This window comes from Lactuca virosa, chromosome 4, assembly GCF_052849685.1.
Source record: "Lactuca virosa cultivar CGN04683 chromosome 4, Lactuca_virosa_CGN04683_v6, whole genome shotgun sequence".
Lineage (NCBI taxonomy): Eukaryota > Viridiplantae > Streptophyta > Magnoliopsida > Asterales > Asteraceae > Lactuca > Lactuca virosa.
This window is the reverse complement of record NC_136429.1, coordinates 262,802,473-262,823,635: the sequence shown is the minus strand read 5'-3', so window position 1 is coordinate 262,823,635 and position 21,163 is coordinate 262,802,473. Positions and strand designations below refer to the sequence as shown.

The following is a 21,163-nucleotide window of genomic DNA, read 5'->3' as shown; positions in this document are numbered from 1 at the left end:
AGGCATGATGACTACAATCAGATCAAAACATTTGCAAAAAAGGTGTAATCTTAATATCAATCAACACAGTGGCTATAATCTGATCAAAACATTTACAAAAAGGAATATTAGCTAAAATTTGATTACAATCCTCTTATACTAAAATATCAATCAACATAATGGCTTTTATCTCATCAAAACATTTGCAAAAAGGTGTAATGGCTATAATATGATTGCAATCCTCTTATATTAAACTATCAATCAATATAGTGGCTAAATATACTAGTCAACATAATTGCTACAATCAGATCAAAACATTTTCAAAAAAAGGCATAAAGGAAATTTTTTATCTTAAAAATTATTGGGAATGATCAAAACATCTTCTATAGTTGTTATTGGTTACAATCTGATTACAACTACTATAAAAGAAGAAAATAACCAAGAATCTCAAAAGAAACTTATCATAACTAATTAAAATTTTGAAACTTATCATAACTAATTAAATTTTTAGGTCCAGTGAAACTTTAATAAAATAAAAACAACACACAATAATCATTATGACACCCAGAGCCTATTTCAAACAACTATGTTTCTTATTATAAAAACAAGGGAAATCTCCATAAAAATCCTAAAATTTTACCCTAATTTACAAAAAAGTCCAAACTAAAATTTGTTTACGAAAAAACATGAATTACAGGTAAAAATGGCGATTTGACCCATTTTTTCCGGTTTACCGGTTTTATTACTTACATGTTTCACTAAAGTCTCATTATTTTACCCTAATTTGCGAATAAGTCCCAAAATAAAATTTACTGATGATTTGGCCATTTTCTTCAAGTAACATACATTTTATCGGTTTCATTGTTGACTTAGACACCTAGTCATTAAATTAGCTGATAAGATGAATACGATGAGTTATATAATGCCACATTTACTATAAAATTTGATACCCATCTCATCGGCTCATTTATGACTATGTATCTACGTCAGCAATGAAACCAATAAAATGTGTGTTTCCAAGAAAAAAGGGCAGAAAATGAGTTGATGTCTGATGAGATGGATATATTGAGTCACATAAGATTAGATAGACAATTTGATATTTCTTATAAACGTAAAAAATAACGCAGTTGTTGTTAGTTTATATAATTATTGTGGTCTTCGTTGGATGCATTTTATGTTCCAAAAAGATATACAATACATCAAGATATCAAGTTTTATGCTAAACATAGCATTATATAACTCAACATATCCATCTCATCATCTCATTTAATGACTAGGCGTCCGGGTCAGCAATGAAACCGGTAAAATGTATGTTACATAGAGAAAAAGACCAAATCATCAGTAAATTTTATTTTGGGACTTATTCGCAAATTAGGATAAAATAATAGGACTTTAGTGAAACAGGTAAGTAATAAAACCGGAAAACTGGAAAAATGGGTCAAATCACCATTTTTACCGGTAATTCATGCTTTTTCGTAAACAAAATTTAGTTTGGGACATTTTCGTAAATAAGAGGAAAAAATTTAGGACTTTTCTGGAGATTTCCCTAAAAACAAATGACATTTAGTTTCTTTTTGAACGAAGTCGTCCTCAAGTGACATTATATACAATTTGATTACAAGTAATGTATAATAGGAAAGACTTGAAGTTTAAATAGGAGAGACAAACCTATGTTTTCAATTTTTAAGGTATATGATACCATTTGTAACATCCCCCTCTAGCACGTATCATAATATTGTCCGCTTTGGGCCACTCAGCACGAGGACTTCCCAGGGGGTCACCCATCCCGGTACTACTCCCGCCCGAGCACGCTTAACTATAGAGTTCTTATGGGATCTGCTGCCCTCACGACTTTAAAATGCGTTGTGACAAGGAAGGTATCCACACCCCCTTATCAGGAAATTTTTCGTTCTCCTTCCAAGCCGATGTGGGATCAGGTGTACCCCACCTTCACCCCCTATTATAGGTTTCGACGTCCCCGTCGAACACATCGACTCGTGCCCTAGCTTTGATACCATTTGTAACATCCCCCTCTGGCACGTATCACAATATTGTCCGCTTTGGGTCACTCGACACGAGGACTTCCTAGGGGGTCACCCATCCCGGTACTACTCCCACCCGCGCACCCGCTATGTACTCTGATTCATAGGTAGAATCAGTCACTGTCTCTTGCTTGGAACTTCTCCAAGTAACTGCTCCTCTATTTAAAGTAAACACCCAGTCAGATTGAGAAAGAAAGTTGTCTCTATCTATTTGTGTTAGGTCTTATAATATGTTGTGTCAAATGAATGTTATTAGATTCCGAAATGGGCATGTCCATGTTCGGAACCGTTGTTTGTCTTAGGCTATATATAGTGTGCATGTAACTTTTAGGGTTACAACTTTTGAAGCACGTACATAGTAGTTCTGGCTCAATAACTATTCTATTGCTATTATCAGTAATCATTCGACACCTTTTTAATCATTGTCGTTTCTTGTCTTTAATTCATCTTGCAAATATAGAATCTATCGATCTTTATTGTTCTCACAATTGGTATCAGATCAGGAGATATTGTAATTAATTCGCTATTCTTCTGTCGAGTAAAAGGTTTTGCATTAGGGTTTTACGATTTTCTCAGATCTATTCTTGCTGTCACAATCGTCTCAATCTATCGTAGATTCCAGATCCAGATCTTTAGTTTACCCTTGAACTCGATTTTAGTTTACACATCTGATTCTATATTTTTTTTGTTTTCTTGAATTCTCGTTATTATGGCTAACTAAGATCTTCACTCTCTTTCATTCAATCTCCCAAGTAGCATCAGTTCAACAACAAGGATTCCCATCATTTTTCCAGAAGATTATGAGGTCTCGGCGCTTCAATTTGAAGATTACATACTGGGAATCAAAGAACATGGTTCTACAATATGGCATGCAATGATAGAAGAAACATATAAATATTTAGTAACGAAGAAAGAAGTCAAAACCCAGAAGGATTATGATTATATCATTGCAGACAATCCTGAAAATGATGAGAAGATCAAGCTGATGTGCAATCTAAAAGCAATGAGAATTATTCGATTTGCTCTTCCTCCTGACACATTCCGTCTTTTTAATGCATGTGATACTGCAAAAGGAATCTGGGATAGACTGAAGGAATTGTATTCAGGTGATGACGACTTGCAAAATTCTGTGCAGACAACACTTCTGTTAGAATTTGGATCTTTTGCGAAAAAATCAGAGGAGAACTTAGAAAAGACAGCCAATCGCTTCAATCACCTGTTAAGCAGAATGCTTAAATACAATCTTGAGCGGCGAGTTAGTGGACAGAAGGTTACGTTCATGAATGGTCTCATATCCGAATGGAAGGCTATAGTTTCCACTGTTAAAGCACACGAACCATTCAAAAGCTATTTGTTGGCAAAGCTCTTGGGTATTCTGAAATCTCACGAAGATGAGGTTACTAAGGAAGCGAAACTTGTCTCTAATGTTGGATCTTTGGCATTGGTTGCTAAAGGTAAGAAGTCATTTGTTGATGGTTCTGAATCTGATTTTTCGGATGATGAACTCTCAAAAGAAGACAGAGTATTGATGGTGTCAAACCCAAAGAAATTATTGAAGAAGAGTTTCTCTCGTTTCAGAAACAAATACAAGCAGGGAAACTCAAGTTTCGAAAAGCCAAGAGAGGAGGGTTTTAAGAACTCTCAGAATGATGTGGAAAAGAAAGAAAAGATGTTGCTAGGTGATTTTGGTTATGACTAATTATTGTCATGGCAAGAATCACTTCGCAAAGGAATGCTTGCTACGTAAGCAAAATGAGAAGAAGGATAAGGAAAAAGACGAGGCCTACTACATTCAGAAAATAGACGAGCTCCGAAAGAAAAGTTCATCAAATACGAAACCTGTGTTGATAGTGCAAGAGGAAAGTGATGACGATAGAGTTGAAGTGTGGTCCACAGACTCTGAGGACGATGACGTAAGGAAACCTACCCATGGTGGGTGTTTTGTGGTGAAGTTCGAGAAGCAAGGCTATGTGTAACATCCGGATTCCCAGGTATGGTCATTTGATTATTTATTTGAGTTATGAGGAGTGACTCGACGAGTTGATGCCCTAACTCGTCGAGTAGGATTGCGATTGATGACTCGGATTAATGAGTGGACTCGACGAGTCAGTGAATGGACTCGACTAGTCCGTGCTGTTGGCAGAAACCCTAAATCCTTGGGCATGTGCCCTATATGAGGGTCCTTATAGCCTTCATTTGCGGCCACCCTTTCAGAGAAAAGAACCCTAACATATTTGAGCGTGTGTAGTGAGAGAGAGAGCCATCTTGAACCATTTGTTGTGATTTTACTAAGGAGGAGAAGTGATCCAGCAAGAAGGACCAAAGGAGGTTGTTGTTCTGAGACTTTCAAGCAAGGAGGCTTCACTTTGAGGTAGCAATTCGACCCTTTTCTTCTTTATTGTGTAGGCTTCTTGAATCAAGGGTTTCTTTACCCTTTCTTGAGTTGGAATAAGAGCATGAGAAGTCCCAATATGAAATAGACCTTAGATCTGGACCTTGAGAGGTCCAGAGATCCCCAAGCATCCAGCTTTATGCAGTCCCTTTTTGGGTTTTGGATCATGGTTGTCATATTAGAACTAATTCATCAAATAGAGCCATATGAGTGTTGCATGAGCATAAAGTTTGGACCTTTACGTGATTTTTGGGTGTTAGAAGGTCAGATCTATAAGTTAGAGAAACAGATCTGACCCCAGAAGGTCAAATGAGTGTTGCCATGGAGGAAACTCGCCGAGTCCATAAGAGGACTCGACGAGTCGGATCGGGTTGCCCCGCGATTCGTGACCAGTGGTAACCCGTGGAGTTGAGAGGTTAACTCGGCGAGTCGAGTGAGGCCTTAGGAGGAGTCAGCGGACATGTATGGACTCGCCAAGTCCCCCAAGTGCACTCGGCGAGTCTGGTCAGAGTTGGACCATTGACTGGAGTTGACTTTCGTTGACTTTTAGGGTTGGTCAGCATGTGTATATTTGGACCATTGGAGGGGTAAAATGGTCTTTTTCCCTTCTGGGAGATTATAGGAAGGGATTAGTCTGGCCTATGAGAATCGTTGTTAATTAGAGATAAATTACTTTATGTGATTAGGCGGAGGCTAGATCGGGGATATCAAGCACGAGAGTTTACTAGACATCATACGAGGTGAGTCTTCTCACTATACCTTACCTAGAGTGGTAATTATGTGTGACCGGAAGGTCTTATGTGCTATGACGAGTATGTGATATATGTTGCTATGTGATATGTATATGTTATGTATGTTTTGAGTAGCATGGTATGGACCGGAAGGTCAACATGATATAGACCGGAAGGTCAACATGGTATGGACCGGAAGGTCAACAGAGTAGGACCGGAAGGTCTACTCGGATTGTGGGACCGAAAGGCCCCTGAGACACATTGACCGGAAGGTCTCGTAGAGCTACAGCCTCGAGTGGCTTATGTGTTGTATGTAGTATTTTGGGGAACTCACTAAGCATTTATGCTTACCGTGTTATATGATATGTGTTTCAGGTACTAGCGAGGATCGCGGGAAGGCGCCGACATGATTTGTACACACTGACAGAGGATTTTGTATTTGAGATTCTGGGATGTGTTTTACCGTGATAACATTTGATACACTTATGTTTGAAATGATTTAAATGAGAAATGTTATGTTTGAAAAATGAAAAATTGTTTTGAAAATTCACGTCGTTACAAGTTGGTATCAGAGCCTTGGTTTGAGGGATTCGGATACACCTTCGGGCGTATCTGAACTCAAACTGAGGATTTGAGAAAAATTTTCATAAAAGAAACAATTTTTCTAAGAAGAGTAAAAGATTTTGAGAAAAAGCAAAAGGGAGCAGTGTGTACGATCAGCCAGCGCCCGAACGGTGATTTCCCAAAATACCCTTACATTATGTGTTATGAGATATTATGTGATGTGCTACGCATGCTAGAGTAGGCTAGGTAAATCATATCTTAGGACTAGGGTGGCCTGATATGTGATGCCTTAGCCTAGGAGTTTATGCTGCTGTGAGTTGATTTGAGTGCATGTATGTAGCAGAGAGTAGCTTGTGAGAAGTCAGCTTAAGAGTAGGCTGAAGTCAGAGGGTATAGGGTACTTGCGAATTGGGATCCTAAGAGGAGGACTTGATGTGAATACGGATACGGTGTGGAAGGTAGTATTGGGCCTGTACTACTGAAAGCACCGGATCGGTAAAAATACCAAGTAAGAATCCTTGGGGTGCGAAGGAACAAGTAGGAATGGTTGATCGAGTGTGAGTAATCTCGGTCGAGTATCTGATTATTTTATGTCTTATTTCAGAGGCATCATGGTGGGAACGCGCCACAACCCAGGAGGCAGTGGTACCAGTGGTACTAGCGATGAGGAGATCCGCAGAATGATTCACGAGGAGGTGGCCGCAGCCATTCGGGCAGAGATTCCGGAGATGTTTGGGTCTATCAAGACCACCCTGATTGAGACATTCGACGAGCGATATGCTGCTCTGACCGAGGCTGCTGCTGCTGCAGTCACTGCAGCTGTTGCCGCTGCTAGGCCGCAAGGGGGTGACTCGTTGCTGTACCGAGAGTTCAGCAACACGAAGCCACTAGAGTTTTATGGGACACAGGATCCGATAGCCGCGATGAGGTGGATCTCTGACGTTGAGGGATGTTTCTACACTTGTTCCTGTCCGGAACATTTGAGAGTACGATTCGTGCTGAACCAGCTTCGCTTGGGGGCGAAGGACTGGTGGAAATTTGTGACGGCAGATTTTACTCCTGCAGAGCTTACCACGGTGACCTGGGAGAGGTTCACCACTATGTTTAGAGACGAGTATGTTCCCCCGGTGGAGAGGGAACGTTTGGCCCAGGAGTTCTTGTCCCTCAAGCAGGGGACAGAGTCTGTGACGGTGATCATGCGGATGTTTCATGAGAGGGCGTTGTTCTGCCCTGTGCACGTGTCTACTGAGCAGGCACGCATGAGTAGATATTTGAGCATACTAAGGAGAGATATTCGGGAGTTCGTGGCGAACTCGGCATACCGAACATTTGCCGAGCTCCAGGTAAATGCTCGGAAGAGGGAGATTGAGCTAGTGACTCAGGCCAGGGAGGAGGCCGAGTCTCAGAGGAGGGACAGGCGGCCGGTGCAGTCTCAGCCGGCAGCCAAGCGGGCAAAGCCCGCCGATGCGAGATCTGGAGGCCAGAAGGGCCGCACTTGTGGGAAGTGTGGTAAGGGACATGATGGAGTTTGTCGAGCATGTGCTTGCTACAAATGTGGCAAGGAGGGGCATATAGCCAAGGATTGCCCCAAGGGATTTATGGTTTGCTTTCATTGCAACCAGACTGGCCATCGGAAGGCCGAGTGCCCACAGCTACTTCAGGGATCAGCACAGGGATCTGCACCTGCTGCTAGAGCTACCGAGGCCCGGCCAGCACAGGGATCTGCACCTGCTACTTCAGGGATATTTTGTGCTTATATGGTGGTATGCATAGGTACTTTTCTTGTGAGTTCTGTACCTGCTTTGGTGTTATTTGACTCGGGTGCGAGTCGATCTTTCGTGTCATTAGCGTTTAGTCAGCACATCAGTATCCGAAGAGAGGCGTTGAGTCGACATCTATGAGTTTCTATAGCCGACGAGCGAGCGGTGTATGCTACTGATGTGATCTGAGGATGTGTACTCGAGATTTTCGGGGTTGAGTTCCCGATAGATCTGGTACCGATTGCGATGGGGGATGTCTGTGTCATCGTGGGCATGGACTGGTTGAGCCGATTTGGAGCTCTTATCGACTGCGAGCGTCAGTTGGTGACCATACGAGACCCCAGTGGGGGAGTACTTATGGTGTATGGCGAGGGTACCCGATCTGGGTCAGCATTTTGCTCGACTGCCAGAGCAAGACAGAGTCTACAGCAGGGTTGTAGAGGGTTTGTAGCCTATGTGATGGACACGCGAGTTGCCGCGGAGAGGCCGAGTTCTGTTGGTGAGGTACCGATAGTGCGAGAGTTTCCGGATGTTTTCCCCGAGGAGTTGTCGGGTGTGCCTCCCGAGAGGCAGGTGGAGTTTCGCATCGATTTGATTCCGGGGCATCACCTATTGCCAAGGCACCCTATCGCCTTGCGTCACCAGAGATGCAGGAGTTATCCTCACAGCTTCAGGAGCTGTTGGGGAAGGGATTCATCCGACCGAGTAGCTCGCCGTGGGGAGCGCCGATCCTTTTTGTCAAGAAAAAGGATGGTTCACACCAGATGTGCATTGATTACTGGGAGTTGAACAAGTTAACGGTCAAGAACCGTTATCCATTACCGAGGATCGACGACCTATTCGATCAGTTGCAGGGTGCGTCTTGGTTTTCCAAGATAGATTTGAGGTCTGGATATCACCAGATGAGGGTGCGTGATGAGGATATACAGAAGACGGCGTTTAGGACTCGTTATGGGCATTACGGGTTCGTGGTGATGCCTTTTGGGCTCACCAATGCACCAGCGGTTTTCATGGACCTCATGAACCGAGTATGCAGGCCGATGTTGGATCGTTCGGTGATTGTGTTCATCGACGACATTCTAGTGTATTCGAGATCCAGAGAGCATCATGAGGAGCATCTGAGAGAGATCCTTGGAGTGTTGAGATCGGAGAGGCTTTATGCCAAATTCTCCAAGTGTGATTTCTGGTTACGGGAGGTCCAGTTCTTGGGACACCTCGTTAATCAGAATGGGATATTGGTCGATCCGGCCAAGATCGAGGCGGTTATGAGTTGGGAGGTGCCGAGATCCCCCACTGAGATAAGGAGTTTTCTGGGGTTGGCCGATGTTAGCCCTTCCGAAGGGAATGGAGGATTTCGTGGTGTATTGTGATGCGTCTATATCGGGGTTGGGTGCGATGCTTATACAGAGAGGGCACGTGACAGAATACGCATCGAGGCAGCTGAAGCCTCATGAGACGAGGTATCCCACCCACGATTTGGAGTTGGGGGCAGTGGTGTTCGCCCTCAAGATATGGCGCCATTATTTGTATGGGGTTTGGTGTACCATATACACGGACCACAAGAGTTTGAAGTATCTGATGGATCAGCCCAACCTGAATATGCACCAGAGGAGATGGTTGGATGTGGTAAAGGATTATGATTGTGAGATCTTGTACCACCCGGGCAAGGCTAACGTGGTAGCCGATGCTCTGAGCCGCAGGGCGGAGAGTGCCCCGATTCGAGATATATGTATGAGGATGGCGGTGATGACTCCAGTGTTGGATATCATTCGGGAGGCCCAGGCAGAGGCTGTGAGACCGGAGAACCGCAAAAGAGAGCGGGTGATTGGACAGGTATCCGAGTTTGTGACGGATAGCCGAGGGCTTATGACCTTTCATGGTCGGATTTGGGTGTCGTATACGGGCGGGGCACGTAGCACTCTGATGGAGGAGGCACATAGATCGAGATTCTCGATCCATCCCGGGGCCACTAAGATGTATTTGGACCTGAAGAGAGACTACTGGTGGCCCTGTATGAAGAGGGATGTTGCATGGGTAGTAGAGAGGTGCTTGACCTGTCGCCGGGTTAAGGCCGAGCACCAGCGTCCGCATGGAAAATTGCAGCCATTAGAGGTTCCCCAAATGGAAGTGGGAACATATTTCTATGGATTTCATCACCAAATTGCCGAGGACCGCGAGGGGTGTTGATGCAATTTGGGTGATTGTGGACCGACTGACGAAGAGCGCTCACTTCCTTGCTATTAGTGAGAGCTCTTCTGCAGAGAGGTTGGCAGAGATATATGTGAGGGAGGTGGTGTCGTGGCATGGAGTGTCGATCTCGATTGTGTCAGACTGAGATGTACATTTCACTTCCAGGTTCTGGAAGAAGTTTCATGAGGAGTTGGGCACGAGATTGCACTTCAGCACTGCTGATCACCCACAGACGGACGGGCAGAGTGAACGGATGATCCAGACGCTTGAGGACATGCTTCGAGCATGTGTTATGGACTTCGGTGGAAGTTGGGATACATACCTACCTTTGGCTGAGTTTTCTTACAAAAACAACCACCATTCGAGTATTGGTATGCCTCCCTTTGAGCTGTTGTATGGGAGGAGGTGTAGGACCCCTATCTGTTGGGGCGAGGTGGGGCAGCGAGTGATGGGTAGCACTAAGATAGTGCTTAAGACGACTGAGCAGATACAACAGGTCAGGCAGAGATTGCTGACAGCCCAGAGCCGCCAGAAGAGTTACGCGGACAGGCGGCGATCCGAGCTCGAGTTCCAGGTGGGAGATTTCGTACTCCTAAAAGTATCTCCTTGGAAAGGAGTGATCCGATTCAGGAAAAGGGGCAAGCTGGGGCCCCGATACATTGGTCCTTTCAGAGTGATTGCCAGGGTGGGCAAGGTAGCATACCGTTTAGAGCTACCCGAGGAGTTGGGTCAGATTCATGATACCTTCCACGTATCCCAGTTGAGGAAGTGTATAACCGATGAGACGACGGTAGTGCCGCTAGAGGATATTCAGATAGATGCGAGCCTGAACTACACTGAGAGGCCGATCGCGATCTTGGAATTGAAGATCAAGGTTATGAGGAACAAGGAGGTTCCCCTGGTTCAGGTCCAGTGGCAGCATCGGAGAGGGTCCGAGCTGACCTGGGAGACGGAGTCGGAGATGCGGGAGCAGCATCCGGAGTTATTTGAGTAAGACTTCGAGGGCGAAGTCTGATTCTAGTGGGGGAGAATTGTAACATCCGGATTCCCAGGTATGGTCATTTGATTATTTATTTGAGTTATGAGGAGTGACTCGACGAGTTGATGCCCTAACTCGTTGAGTAGGATCGCGAATGATGACTCGGATTAATGAGTGGACTCGACGAGACAGTGAATGGACTCGACGAGTCCGTGCTGTTGGCAGAAACCCTAAATCCTTGGGACTGTGCCCTATTTAAGGGTCCTTATAGCCTTCATTTGCGGCCACCCTTTCAGAGAAAAGAACCCTAACATATTTGAGCTTGTGTAGTGAGAGAGAGAGCCATCTTGAACCATTTGTTGTGATTTTTCTAAGGAGGAGAAGTGATCCAGCAAGAAGGACCAAAGGAGGTTGTTGTTCTGAGACTTTCAAGCAAGGAGGCTTCACTTTGAGGTAGCAATTCGGCCCTTTTCTTCTTTATTGTGTAGGCTTCTTGAATCAAGGGTTTCTTTACCCTTTCTTGAGTTGGAATAAGATCATGAGAAGTCCCAATGTGAAATAGACCTTAGATCTGGACCTTGAGAGGTCCAGAGATCCCCAAGCATCCAGCTTTATGCAGTCCCTTTTTGGGTTTTGGATCATGGTTGTCATATTAGAACTAATTCATCAAATAGAGCCATATGAGTGTTGCATGAGCATAAAGTTTGGACCTTTACGTGATTTTTGGGTGTTAGAAGGTTAGATCTATAAGTTAGAGAAACAGATCTGACCTCAGAAGGTCAAATGAGTGTTGCCATGGAGGAAACTCGCCGAGTCCATAAGAGGACTCAACGAGTCGGATCGAGTTGCCCCGCGATTCGTGACCAGTGGTAACCCGTGGAGTTGAGAGGTTAACTCGATGAGTCGAGTGAGGCCTTAGGAGGAGTCAGCGGACATGTATGGACTCGCCGAGTCCCCCAAGTGCACTCGGCGAGTCTGGTCAGAGTTGGACCGTTGACTTTCGTTGACTTTTAGGGTTGGTCAGCATGTGGATATTTGGACCATTGGAGGGGTAAAATGGTCTTTTTCCCTTCTGGGAGATTATAGGAAGGGATTAGTCTAGCCTATGAGAATCGTTGTTAACTAGAGATAAATTACTTTATGTGATTAGGCGGAGGCTAGATCGGGGATATCGAGCATGAGAGTTTACTAGACATCATACGTGGTGAGTCTTCTCACTATACCTTACCTAGAGTGGTAATTATGTGTGACCGGAAGGTCTTATGTGCTATGACGAGTATGTGATATATGTTGCTATGTGATATGTATATGTTATGTATGTTTTGAGTAGCATGGTATGGACCGGAAGGTGAACATGGTATGGACCGGAAGGTCAACAGAGTAGGACCGGAAGGTCTACTCGGATTGTGGGACCGGAAGGCCCCTGAGACACATTAACCGGAAGGTCTCATAGAGCTACAGCCTCGAGTGGCTTATGTGTTGTATGTAGTATTTTGGGGAACTCACTAAGCATTTATGCTTACCGCGTTATGTGATATGTGTTTCAGGTACTAGTGAGGATCGCGAGAAGGCGTTAGCATGATTTGTACACACTGACAGAGGATTTTGTATTTGAGATTCTGGGATGTGTTTTACCGTGATAACATTTGATACACTTGTGTTTGAAATGATTTAAATGAGAAATGTTATGTTTGAAAAATGAAAAATTGTTTTGAAAATTCACGTCGTTACACTATGCATGCACATGTTTGATGGTTCAGAGTGGCAATTCAGAACCGAGGGGATATAAAACTGATGGTGGAAAAGCGTCAGAGAGTTGTTTTGCTGCAAAGACAGTTATGGAGCAAGTGAAGGAGTACGGGAAGGTGCTCGATAAGGTACATTCAATTCTTAAATATCTTAATATTCCTTCATCATGTTATGATTCTGAATTGGATGATTTACGTTATACGATTTCTGATTTTAGTGATAGCTTAAAAAGAACTCGTATAAGTAATTCTAATCTGAATGATAAACTTAACAAGGTAACTTTTAAGAATGAAGAGAGAAGAAAAAAAATAGAAGCATTGGAAGTTGAGCTTACTAGATCATGAGATGATATTATTTTCCTTAAGAGAGACAATAGAGCACTTATGAAATAGAGAAACATTTTTTGTTTGATTGCTAAACGTTTATATTTCAATATTACTCAGCTTCATTTGGATTGTGAAATTGGTAAAGGTTTGCATAAAATGATTTTACCTTTTCTTGAATTAAAAGAAGATGAAATTGATGTTGAATGCTATAATTGTGAATCAATTGTTTCTTCAGATGATGTTTCAGATTCTTACAGGGTTGGACTTGAGAAAATAGAAGAATATATCTAGTCCAAAGAACATAAAAACATATTGAAAGAAGTTTTAACTGAAAAAGATAAACAAGAAATCAAATTAAGTGTTATGCAGAAATATGACTTATTATGCAAGAAATTGAATTCGGAAAATACTCTTGATTCTGAGAATATTTCTGAATTTGATGAAAGTGAAATGAGTGAAATATCTGTAGATGATGAAATTGAGTGTTCTACTTTTGTACAAAATTTTGATGAACAAAAGAAAAACTTAATTTCTGAAAACTCAATAGATCTTGTTCGAATTACTGTAAATAAAGGCTCAAAAGTTTTGAAAGTAAAAGCAACCATTTTTCCTAAAGTTCAAACCGTTTCGAATCAAGTTTTTGTTAAGAAAGGACTACATAAAAATGATACTTTTGAGTTAACATACTTGGTAGCTGATGATAATGCGAAAAGGTGTGATGAATTCTTCTGGTCGAAGCCTATAGACAACACAGATGAAACAAAAGGTCTTTCCGAAACGACCTCTTGGAAAACAAAAGGGAAATACGTTTCAAACCCATGAATCGTGTGGACTTTTTTACGATAAGGCAGTACCAAGTGGTACAAAAGATGTCTCTAGTGAAACGTCATCAGAAAAGAATGAAACACCAATTAGAAAGGAAAAACCAAAAGCTAACATTCATAAATCCGCTGAGGAATTAATCACAAAGAAAAGATAGTTGAATGCTAGATATAGAAAGTATTTGAGTGAAAGAAAGCGTTTTTGGAAGAAAATGAATTCCAATCAAAGTTTTGTCAACACGTCAAGATGTTCTAATCAAAATAAAGATTCATCTCAAATTCCAAAACAAAAGTCAAGTTCTTCTTCCAATCAAAGTTGTTTACCAAAATCACACATTTCAAAACCAAGTGCTAAAGAAAAAGATTTTAAGGTTGAAAAAAATTTTGCTTCGGAACCATAAATTACTCTCAAAGAATACCAAGCAAAATTGAAAAAGGAAGAAAAAGAGTTTTCAAAATGAATGGCTCCAAAATTCAAAGAATATATTCAACGAAATGCCAATTTTGTTGAAATTAATCTTTGTGACAACGAAGTTAAGGTTTTTAAAATGGATAAAGGGATGAATCGTACTTTGAAAAGAAAATCCTTTTGGGTTGACAAAACAAAAAATTTCCCTGTTCAAAAAAAATCCTCACAAGGAGCCAAGTTGGTTTGGGTTCCTAAAACTCTCTAAATTTTGCAGGTTAGGTGACGAACAATATGATTCAGAATGATACATAGATAGTGACTGTTCTCGTCACATGACAGGAAGGAAAGAGGAGTACGAGAGTTTCGGACATTAAAGGATGGCGGAAAAGTGAAGTATGGAAACAAGGCCACTGGAGAAATAAAAGGATATGACATGATCACAAATGGCGAATTCACGATTCGGGAGGTAGCTTATGTTGAGGGCTTGCAACACAGTGTGATTAGTGTTTCTCAATTGGTTGTAGGTACAGGTCTAAAAGTGTCTTTTGATGAAGAAGGTTCAGAAATTATAGAAAAGAACTCCAAAGTTGTTCTTCTGAAGTCTAGAAGGAAAAAAGAGATGTATTCTCTGAATCTAAATCCAATCCAAGGAAAACCTTCTATCTGCTTACTTACGAAAGCCTCTTCGGATGATAGTTGGTTATGGCACAGAAGGTTTTCTCTCCTGAACTTGAAGGATATCAACAAGCTCGTAATTGGTGATCTCGTACGCGGACTACCTCTTTTGAAATTTGAAAAGGAACACTTATGTGCTGCCTGTGAGCTCGGAAAACAAAGCATGAAAAGTCATTCATCCATTATAAATACCAAAATCATTGAATCACTAGAACTATTGCATATTGATCTATGTGGTCGTTCAACCATCGAGAGTATTGGTGGTAACAAATATATTTTGGTTATTGTCAATGATTTTTCTAGATTCACCTGGGTACTCTTTCTTAGACAGAAATCCGACGCAACACAGAAGCTGATAGATTTCATCAAGCAGGTTGAGTTACAATTACGAAAGCCAGTTCGGAAAATTCGTAGTGAGAACAGTTCGGAATTCAAAAATCATGTGTTTGAAGAATTCCTGACCGGTAAAGGGATTTCACACACCTTATCTTCGTCTTACACTCCACAGCAGAACAGTGTAGTTGAAAGACAACATCGCTTTCGTTGTGAAGCTGCAAGGACAATGTTGTCGTTTACGAATCTTCCTTTGTATTTTTGGACTGATGTTATTGCCACTGCTTGTTTTACTCAGAACCGCTCCTACATCAACAAACGATTGATAATTACTCCATATGAAATTATGAATAATCGGAAACCTAAAATTAAATTCTTTCATGTGTTTGGTTCCAGGTGCTTCTTATTCAATTCCAAAGAAAATCGGAAAAAATTCGATGTGAAAGCTGACGAAGGAATTTTTCTGGGATACTCATTGACATCAGAGGCATATCGAGTTTGAACAAGAAGTCAAAGAAGATTGAGGAAACCTACTACGTTACGTTTGATGACAATTACATGAAGAAATATCAAAAAAGAAAATTGTCAATCTGAGGAAATTTTTCCATCAACGAATTCCAAGACAATTCCTCTTATGAATTTATATGAGGATTTTCTAAATTTGTTTGATGAACCTAACAAAGCAATTTCCTTGGAATCAAACGCAAAACATAATCAAGAGGATGAATTTATCAAGATTGTTGACGAAGATGTTAAAGATATAGAGATTCCTCCTGAGCAACCAATTATGAATGAACCTCAGCCAAAACCTTTTGATGCTCCAATCCAAGGGGAGAGCTCCACTAAAAACTTCCATAACGATATTCCTCTCCAGGGGGAGAAATCAATTCTGAATGTCGGGTCACATGCAAACTTCCATGGGGAGAATAATGAAAATAATGACTCGGATGCACAATCGGAATTTGAATATGTTTTTGCTGAAATTGATCCAGCCTATGATTAGAACTATCCTCCAATGACAAAATGGACCAAAGATCATCCTCCATCTCAAGTGATCGGAGATTCTTCATCAGGAGTTCTTACTCGTGCTAAAAAAAAGCGAAGAAAACTGCATTATTTTCTAAAATGGAATTTTGCATGGTTAACTCTTTTATCTCAAAAATTGAGCCTAAAACTGTTAAACTTGCTCTTGATCATGCATATTGGGTTCAATCTATGCAGGAAGAACTAAATGAGTTTGATCGTAACAAAGTATGGCGATTGGTTTCTACTCCGGAAGATGCATTTGTGGTTGGTATGAAATGGGTATTCTGAAATAAAATGGAAAAAGAAGGGAACGTTATTCACAATAAGGCACGTTTGGTTGTTAAAGGCTATTGTCAAGAAGAAGGAATAGATTACGAAGAGACATTCACAACTGTGGCTAGACTTGAATCGGTTTGCATATTTCTCGCCTATGCTGCTCACAAAATTTTTGATGTATATCAAATGGATGTAAAGTGTGCATTTCTGAATGGAGAGCTTGAATAAACAGTCTATTTTGAACAACTTCCAGGTTTTGTGAACGAATTTTTTTTGAATCATTGTTACATTTTGGATAAAGCAATGTATGGTCTTAAACAAGCTCTGAGGGCATGGTATGAAACTCTGACTCATTTTCTTAAACAATCAAAATTCAAACAAGGTTCTGTTGATCCCAACTTAACTGTTGAATTCCGGAAATTAATGAAAACTAAATTTGAAATGAGTTATATGGGTGAAATTAAATTTTTTCTTGGCTTAAATATAAGACATAGTTCAGAAGGTATATTCATCAATCAAGAAGCCTTCATAAAGACATTACTTGCTAAATTCGGAATGGTGGATGATTAAAAAGTCAAAGTCCCTATGGCATTCGGAACGAAACCCACGCCTTCTCTTGATAAACCAACAACAGATATCACTTTATATCGTCAGATGATCGGATCCTTGTTATATTTAACCTCTAGTCATCCTGACATCATGTTTGTTGTTTGTTACTGTGCCAGGTTTCAAGTGAATCCCATAGAACCACACATGTTGGCAGTTAAGAACATACTCTGGTATCTAAAGCGAACCACCTCTCTTGGTCTATGGTATCCATCCAATTCGGGTTTCTTTGTGTAACGTTACTCCGATGCTGACTTAAGGGGGTGCGGTCTTGATCAGAAAAGTACATCAGGAGGATGTCGGTTTTTGGATGGCAAGCTTGTTAGTTGGCAATCTAAGAAGTAGACATGTGTCTCCCTATCTACAGCTGAAGCATAATACATCGCATCAGCATCATGCACTTCCCAAGTGGTGTGGATTCAGAACTAGTTAAGCGATTATGGAATCAATATGAAGTGAATTCCCTTGTATTGTGATTCCGAAAGCGCCATAAGAATCTGCCACAATCCACTGCAACACTCCAAGACAAAGCATATAGCACCGAGATACCACTTCATAAAGGATCATGTCGAGGATGGAAATGTAGAAGTTCATTTTGTTAGATCCTCAGATTAGTTAGCTGATATCTTCACAAAGGCCCTACCTGAAGCATAATTTAATCATATTTTACAAGGGTTAGGGATGATTGAAGCCGACTCTATTCTGAAATACACTTCGTAATGATCATTATTCGGAAGTTACTCTTCACATTCCGAATGGTTCCGAGCTTCGGAATGGTTCAAAATTCACTGTTCATATTCTAACTTGTTCCGAGCTTCGGAATGGTTCGGAATTCTATGTTTACTTCCGACTTGCTCCGATCTTCGTAATGGTTTTGAAACGACTGTACACTTGGATTCCGAAACCTTTTATCTTTGTAAGTCTTTTATTATTTTCTTTACTTTTGTATACTTTTTTATGTTCTGAAGTTACTGTTTAATTTCGTTATTATCAGAAAAGCAAAAATTCCAAAAATATTTTATTTGTTTCTGTATTTTCTTTTCAAAAATTAAAAAATATCAAAAATATTTTCATTTTTTTTTGTGTTTTCAAAAACATCAAAAATATTTTCGTTTCTAAATTCAATTCTGAATTTAAGTCTGCAACAAGGAATTGTTGGTCGACTTAATCACTTCTTTCTACCATATCTTATTTCAACCTCCACGTAATCCCTTGATTATTGGAACAAAACCAGTTTCGGTATAGGGCTACATAACTCTTGTAAATGATCACAAAATCATTATCAACATGATTTCGTGAAACTCACAACCATTCTACTACCAATCTATTATTCTGTATCGTAACCCTTAAGACTCTCAGGTTTAACCACTGAGGTCTAGGTTACAAAAAATCTGTGTTTATGATCTTGAAATTGTTATAACCATGATTTTGAGTGAAACCCAAAACTCCTAACACCATTTCTGAATTGACGGTGAACACTCTTTTGTTCTAGGTATTTACCCAATGAATTGACGGATAAAACCTTTTGGATTGTACCTTTGAGTGTTTGAAATCTTATTTTTTCTTTTTTGAATGATCTTAATGAAATGTTCTCGACCTAAGACATTTCTACCCAACAAGATCCAATTTTTATTTTCTTTGAGATGTCAATTTTATCCAGCTACTTTAAAAGAATATCCCAAGCTTACTTGTTTTGTGACTACACTGGTCAAACACGTACTTCTTTCAGATCTTCAGACTTATGTTAAGTTTCAGAACTTGGTTGAAGCTGAAACCACCCTTTAAATCCTTAATAAAAGAAGCCTTTCAAAGTTTCTCAATAAACTGATGATCGTAATTCAACGGGAAACCACACAAGCACTTCAGAGTCTCTTGACTTAGAAGGAAGAGATTGCTGCCCGGGATCAATCAACCTTTCATATCAACATTGCTTGATATCACTGAATCCCACATATTATTTGCTTTATATCTTTTTCTTGGCATACTCTTGCACTAAAATCCTTGTGATTTTACCAAGTCCGATTTCAATTCCGAATGGATGTTTACAGTGCTGGAAGGTAGAACGACAATTCCGAAAAGACTAGTTCAGAACATGGTGAATCCGAAATGTCTAATGACTTTTGGATAACTCCAAATCTTGGCGTGATTTTTGAATTTCCCTGACACTGTGTGGTTGTTGTAACAGTTTTTGACAGTTATTGATTAGCTGGCACGATTTTATTGGTTGATTTCCTAGCGTACACGAATATGAAATGGCGGTTTCTCTCACCACTCATCATATACCATATAAAAGGGGTTTTCAAATGATTCACTTTCTCTTACCACAAACACAATTCTCAAATTCTTAAAGCAAAAACCCTCTTGCTCTCTACTGTTCATCGTCTTTCTCACAACATTAATGGCAGGTTCATCTGAAAACGTCTTTTTCGCCGACCAGTCTGCCTCTGTCATCATGCTCTCTGTCAAACCCAACCAGAACATGATCATCGACCTTGATTCCGCACGCTACAATGAATTGATTAGGCCTGTGATTGACTGTATTAAGTTCTCGCCACTGATGAAGGCGTTAACTATGGCAGAAATAGTTCCCCTTGTGCATCTATCAAAAGCATTCTACTAGATGGGTTACACCAGTGACATCTCCTTTTATCTCCAAGTTTAGAAAGTCTTTCTTAACCCCAATGTAGAATGGGTTATTTACCATACTGTTCAAGATCCTGTCAGAGAGAGTTTCTGGGTCTGACAGTGCAAGCAATATGTTCTACACTCTAGACTATGGCTTATACCATTGTATCAATCTTGACTATGGGGCAGTTTTTTGGACTCAACTGATTCAGAGCACCATTTCCTCTTCTCGCCACACAGAAATCTTGTGTGCCCGATTCTGGTCCATAGTGGTCAACTGGGCTCTTGGTCATTTTAAAGTCCCTCTGATGAAAATTCTGTAATGGCAGAGATTCCAACACTCCAAACATCTACATTTGTGAGGTCGGATCCCAGAAACTTCGATTTTGTTGGTTCCATTCCAATCGAAATGTTGGAAAAGGTTCCACTTGACAACGCCATTGTGAGGGAGTATCGGAAGTTACCCTCTTCTGGTGTTCGAACAATGCCTGCTGAACTTAGGAAGTTGATTGATGTATGCAACAAACCGAAGTGTGGTGGTAAAAGGAAGGCAAAGGCTGCTCCTTCCAAAAGTGTTAGAGTTCTAAAGAAAACAAAGAAGCCAACAAAGAAACTGAGATCTCTATCTCCGGTTTTACAAGAAGAATCAGAAGAAAGAACTGTTACTGAAGTTCAAGAGGATGGCACACTCTGAAATGAGGAGGAAGATACAGTTGCAACTTCACAGCCCACCCTACTGACAATATTCCGAAGGTATCTTCTCCACCGTCTTCCTCTTTTCCAACTTTTGATATTTTTGGCAACATTCTAAAAGAACCATTTTTAAACCTCACTACCACTCCACCATCACCACCTGTTATTCCACCTATATTACCAATGTCATCCTCACCCACTACATCCACATTTCCGATATCATCCATCGTTCCCCTACCACCAACGAGTTCTATTGGAATTTCTCTTCCTCAGATTTCCATCCCTCTATCCTCACCCATCTTTACTGATTCAACCACCCCTACTACATCATCAGTTTCAACTCCACCGAAAGTCCCTGTAATCAAATTCATTTTGGAGGAGATACAAACTTCAGGCATCCTTGCCAACACATCTGATCCGGGGGAAAATTCCAATATCGGTGTGACTTTCGAACCAAGCACATCAACTACTTCTCCTTTCAATGAGGATGAAGAAATACTGTTTGGAGATGAACAAGAACCCATCGAGGACTTCGTTTTTTAGCCCTTCAATATTAACATCAACAGTGATGAAGACGAAGCTACCATAACAAAGGGAAAGTTCAAGCAGTTAACAGAAAAGCTTGACTCACTCTTAGATCACTCTCAAGCCTTTGCTTCTTCTAAGTGGGAAAATCTTTTGACTACTCATCGAGCAACTGTGGCGATGCTCACATCTGCAAACTCCAAGGTCATTGAAGAATCCACTAAGGCTGCTTAAGCCTCAGACAAGAAAATAAACGAAGCTGTGGAAAAGGTTCTACTCTTACAAACCGAAGTCAAAGAATTCATGGCAAATTTTAGGACCTCTTCGGACAAGAGCACAATAGACGTGAATAAGGTTATTGAATGTTTTAGTTCTTCTTTGAAAGCTGAGAAAGAAGCTATATCAAAAATCGGTGCTGATATCAAGCTTGATAATGTCGATCTGAACTTAACCATCACCACC

At 40.9% G+C, this 21,163-nt stretch overlaps 1 protein-coding gene across 1 annotated transcript; it reads left to right on the top strand.

The window, feature by feature from the left end:
- Positions 1-16,075: 16,075 nt before the first annotated feature.
- On the top strand, positions 16,076-16,480 carry LOC145105857 (putative mitochondrial protein AtMg00820). Its single transcript, XM_079042940.1, has 2 exons — positions 16,076-16,244; positions 16,323-16,480. Exons 1-2 carry the CDS (start codon positions 16,076-16,078, stop codon positions 16,478-16,480), a joined length of 327 nt encoding a protein of 108 aa, XP_078899066.1.
- The last annotated feature ends 4,683 nt before the right edge of the window (positions 16,481-21,163 follow it).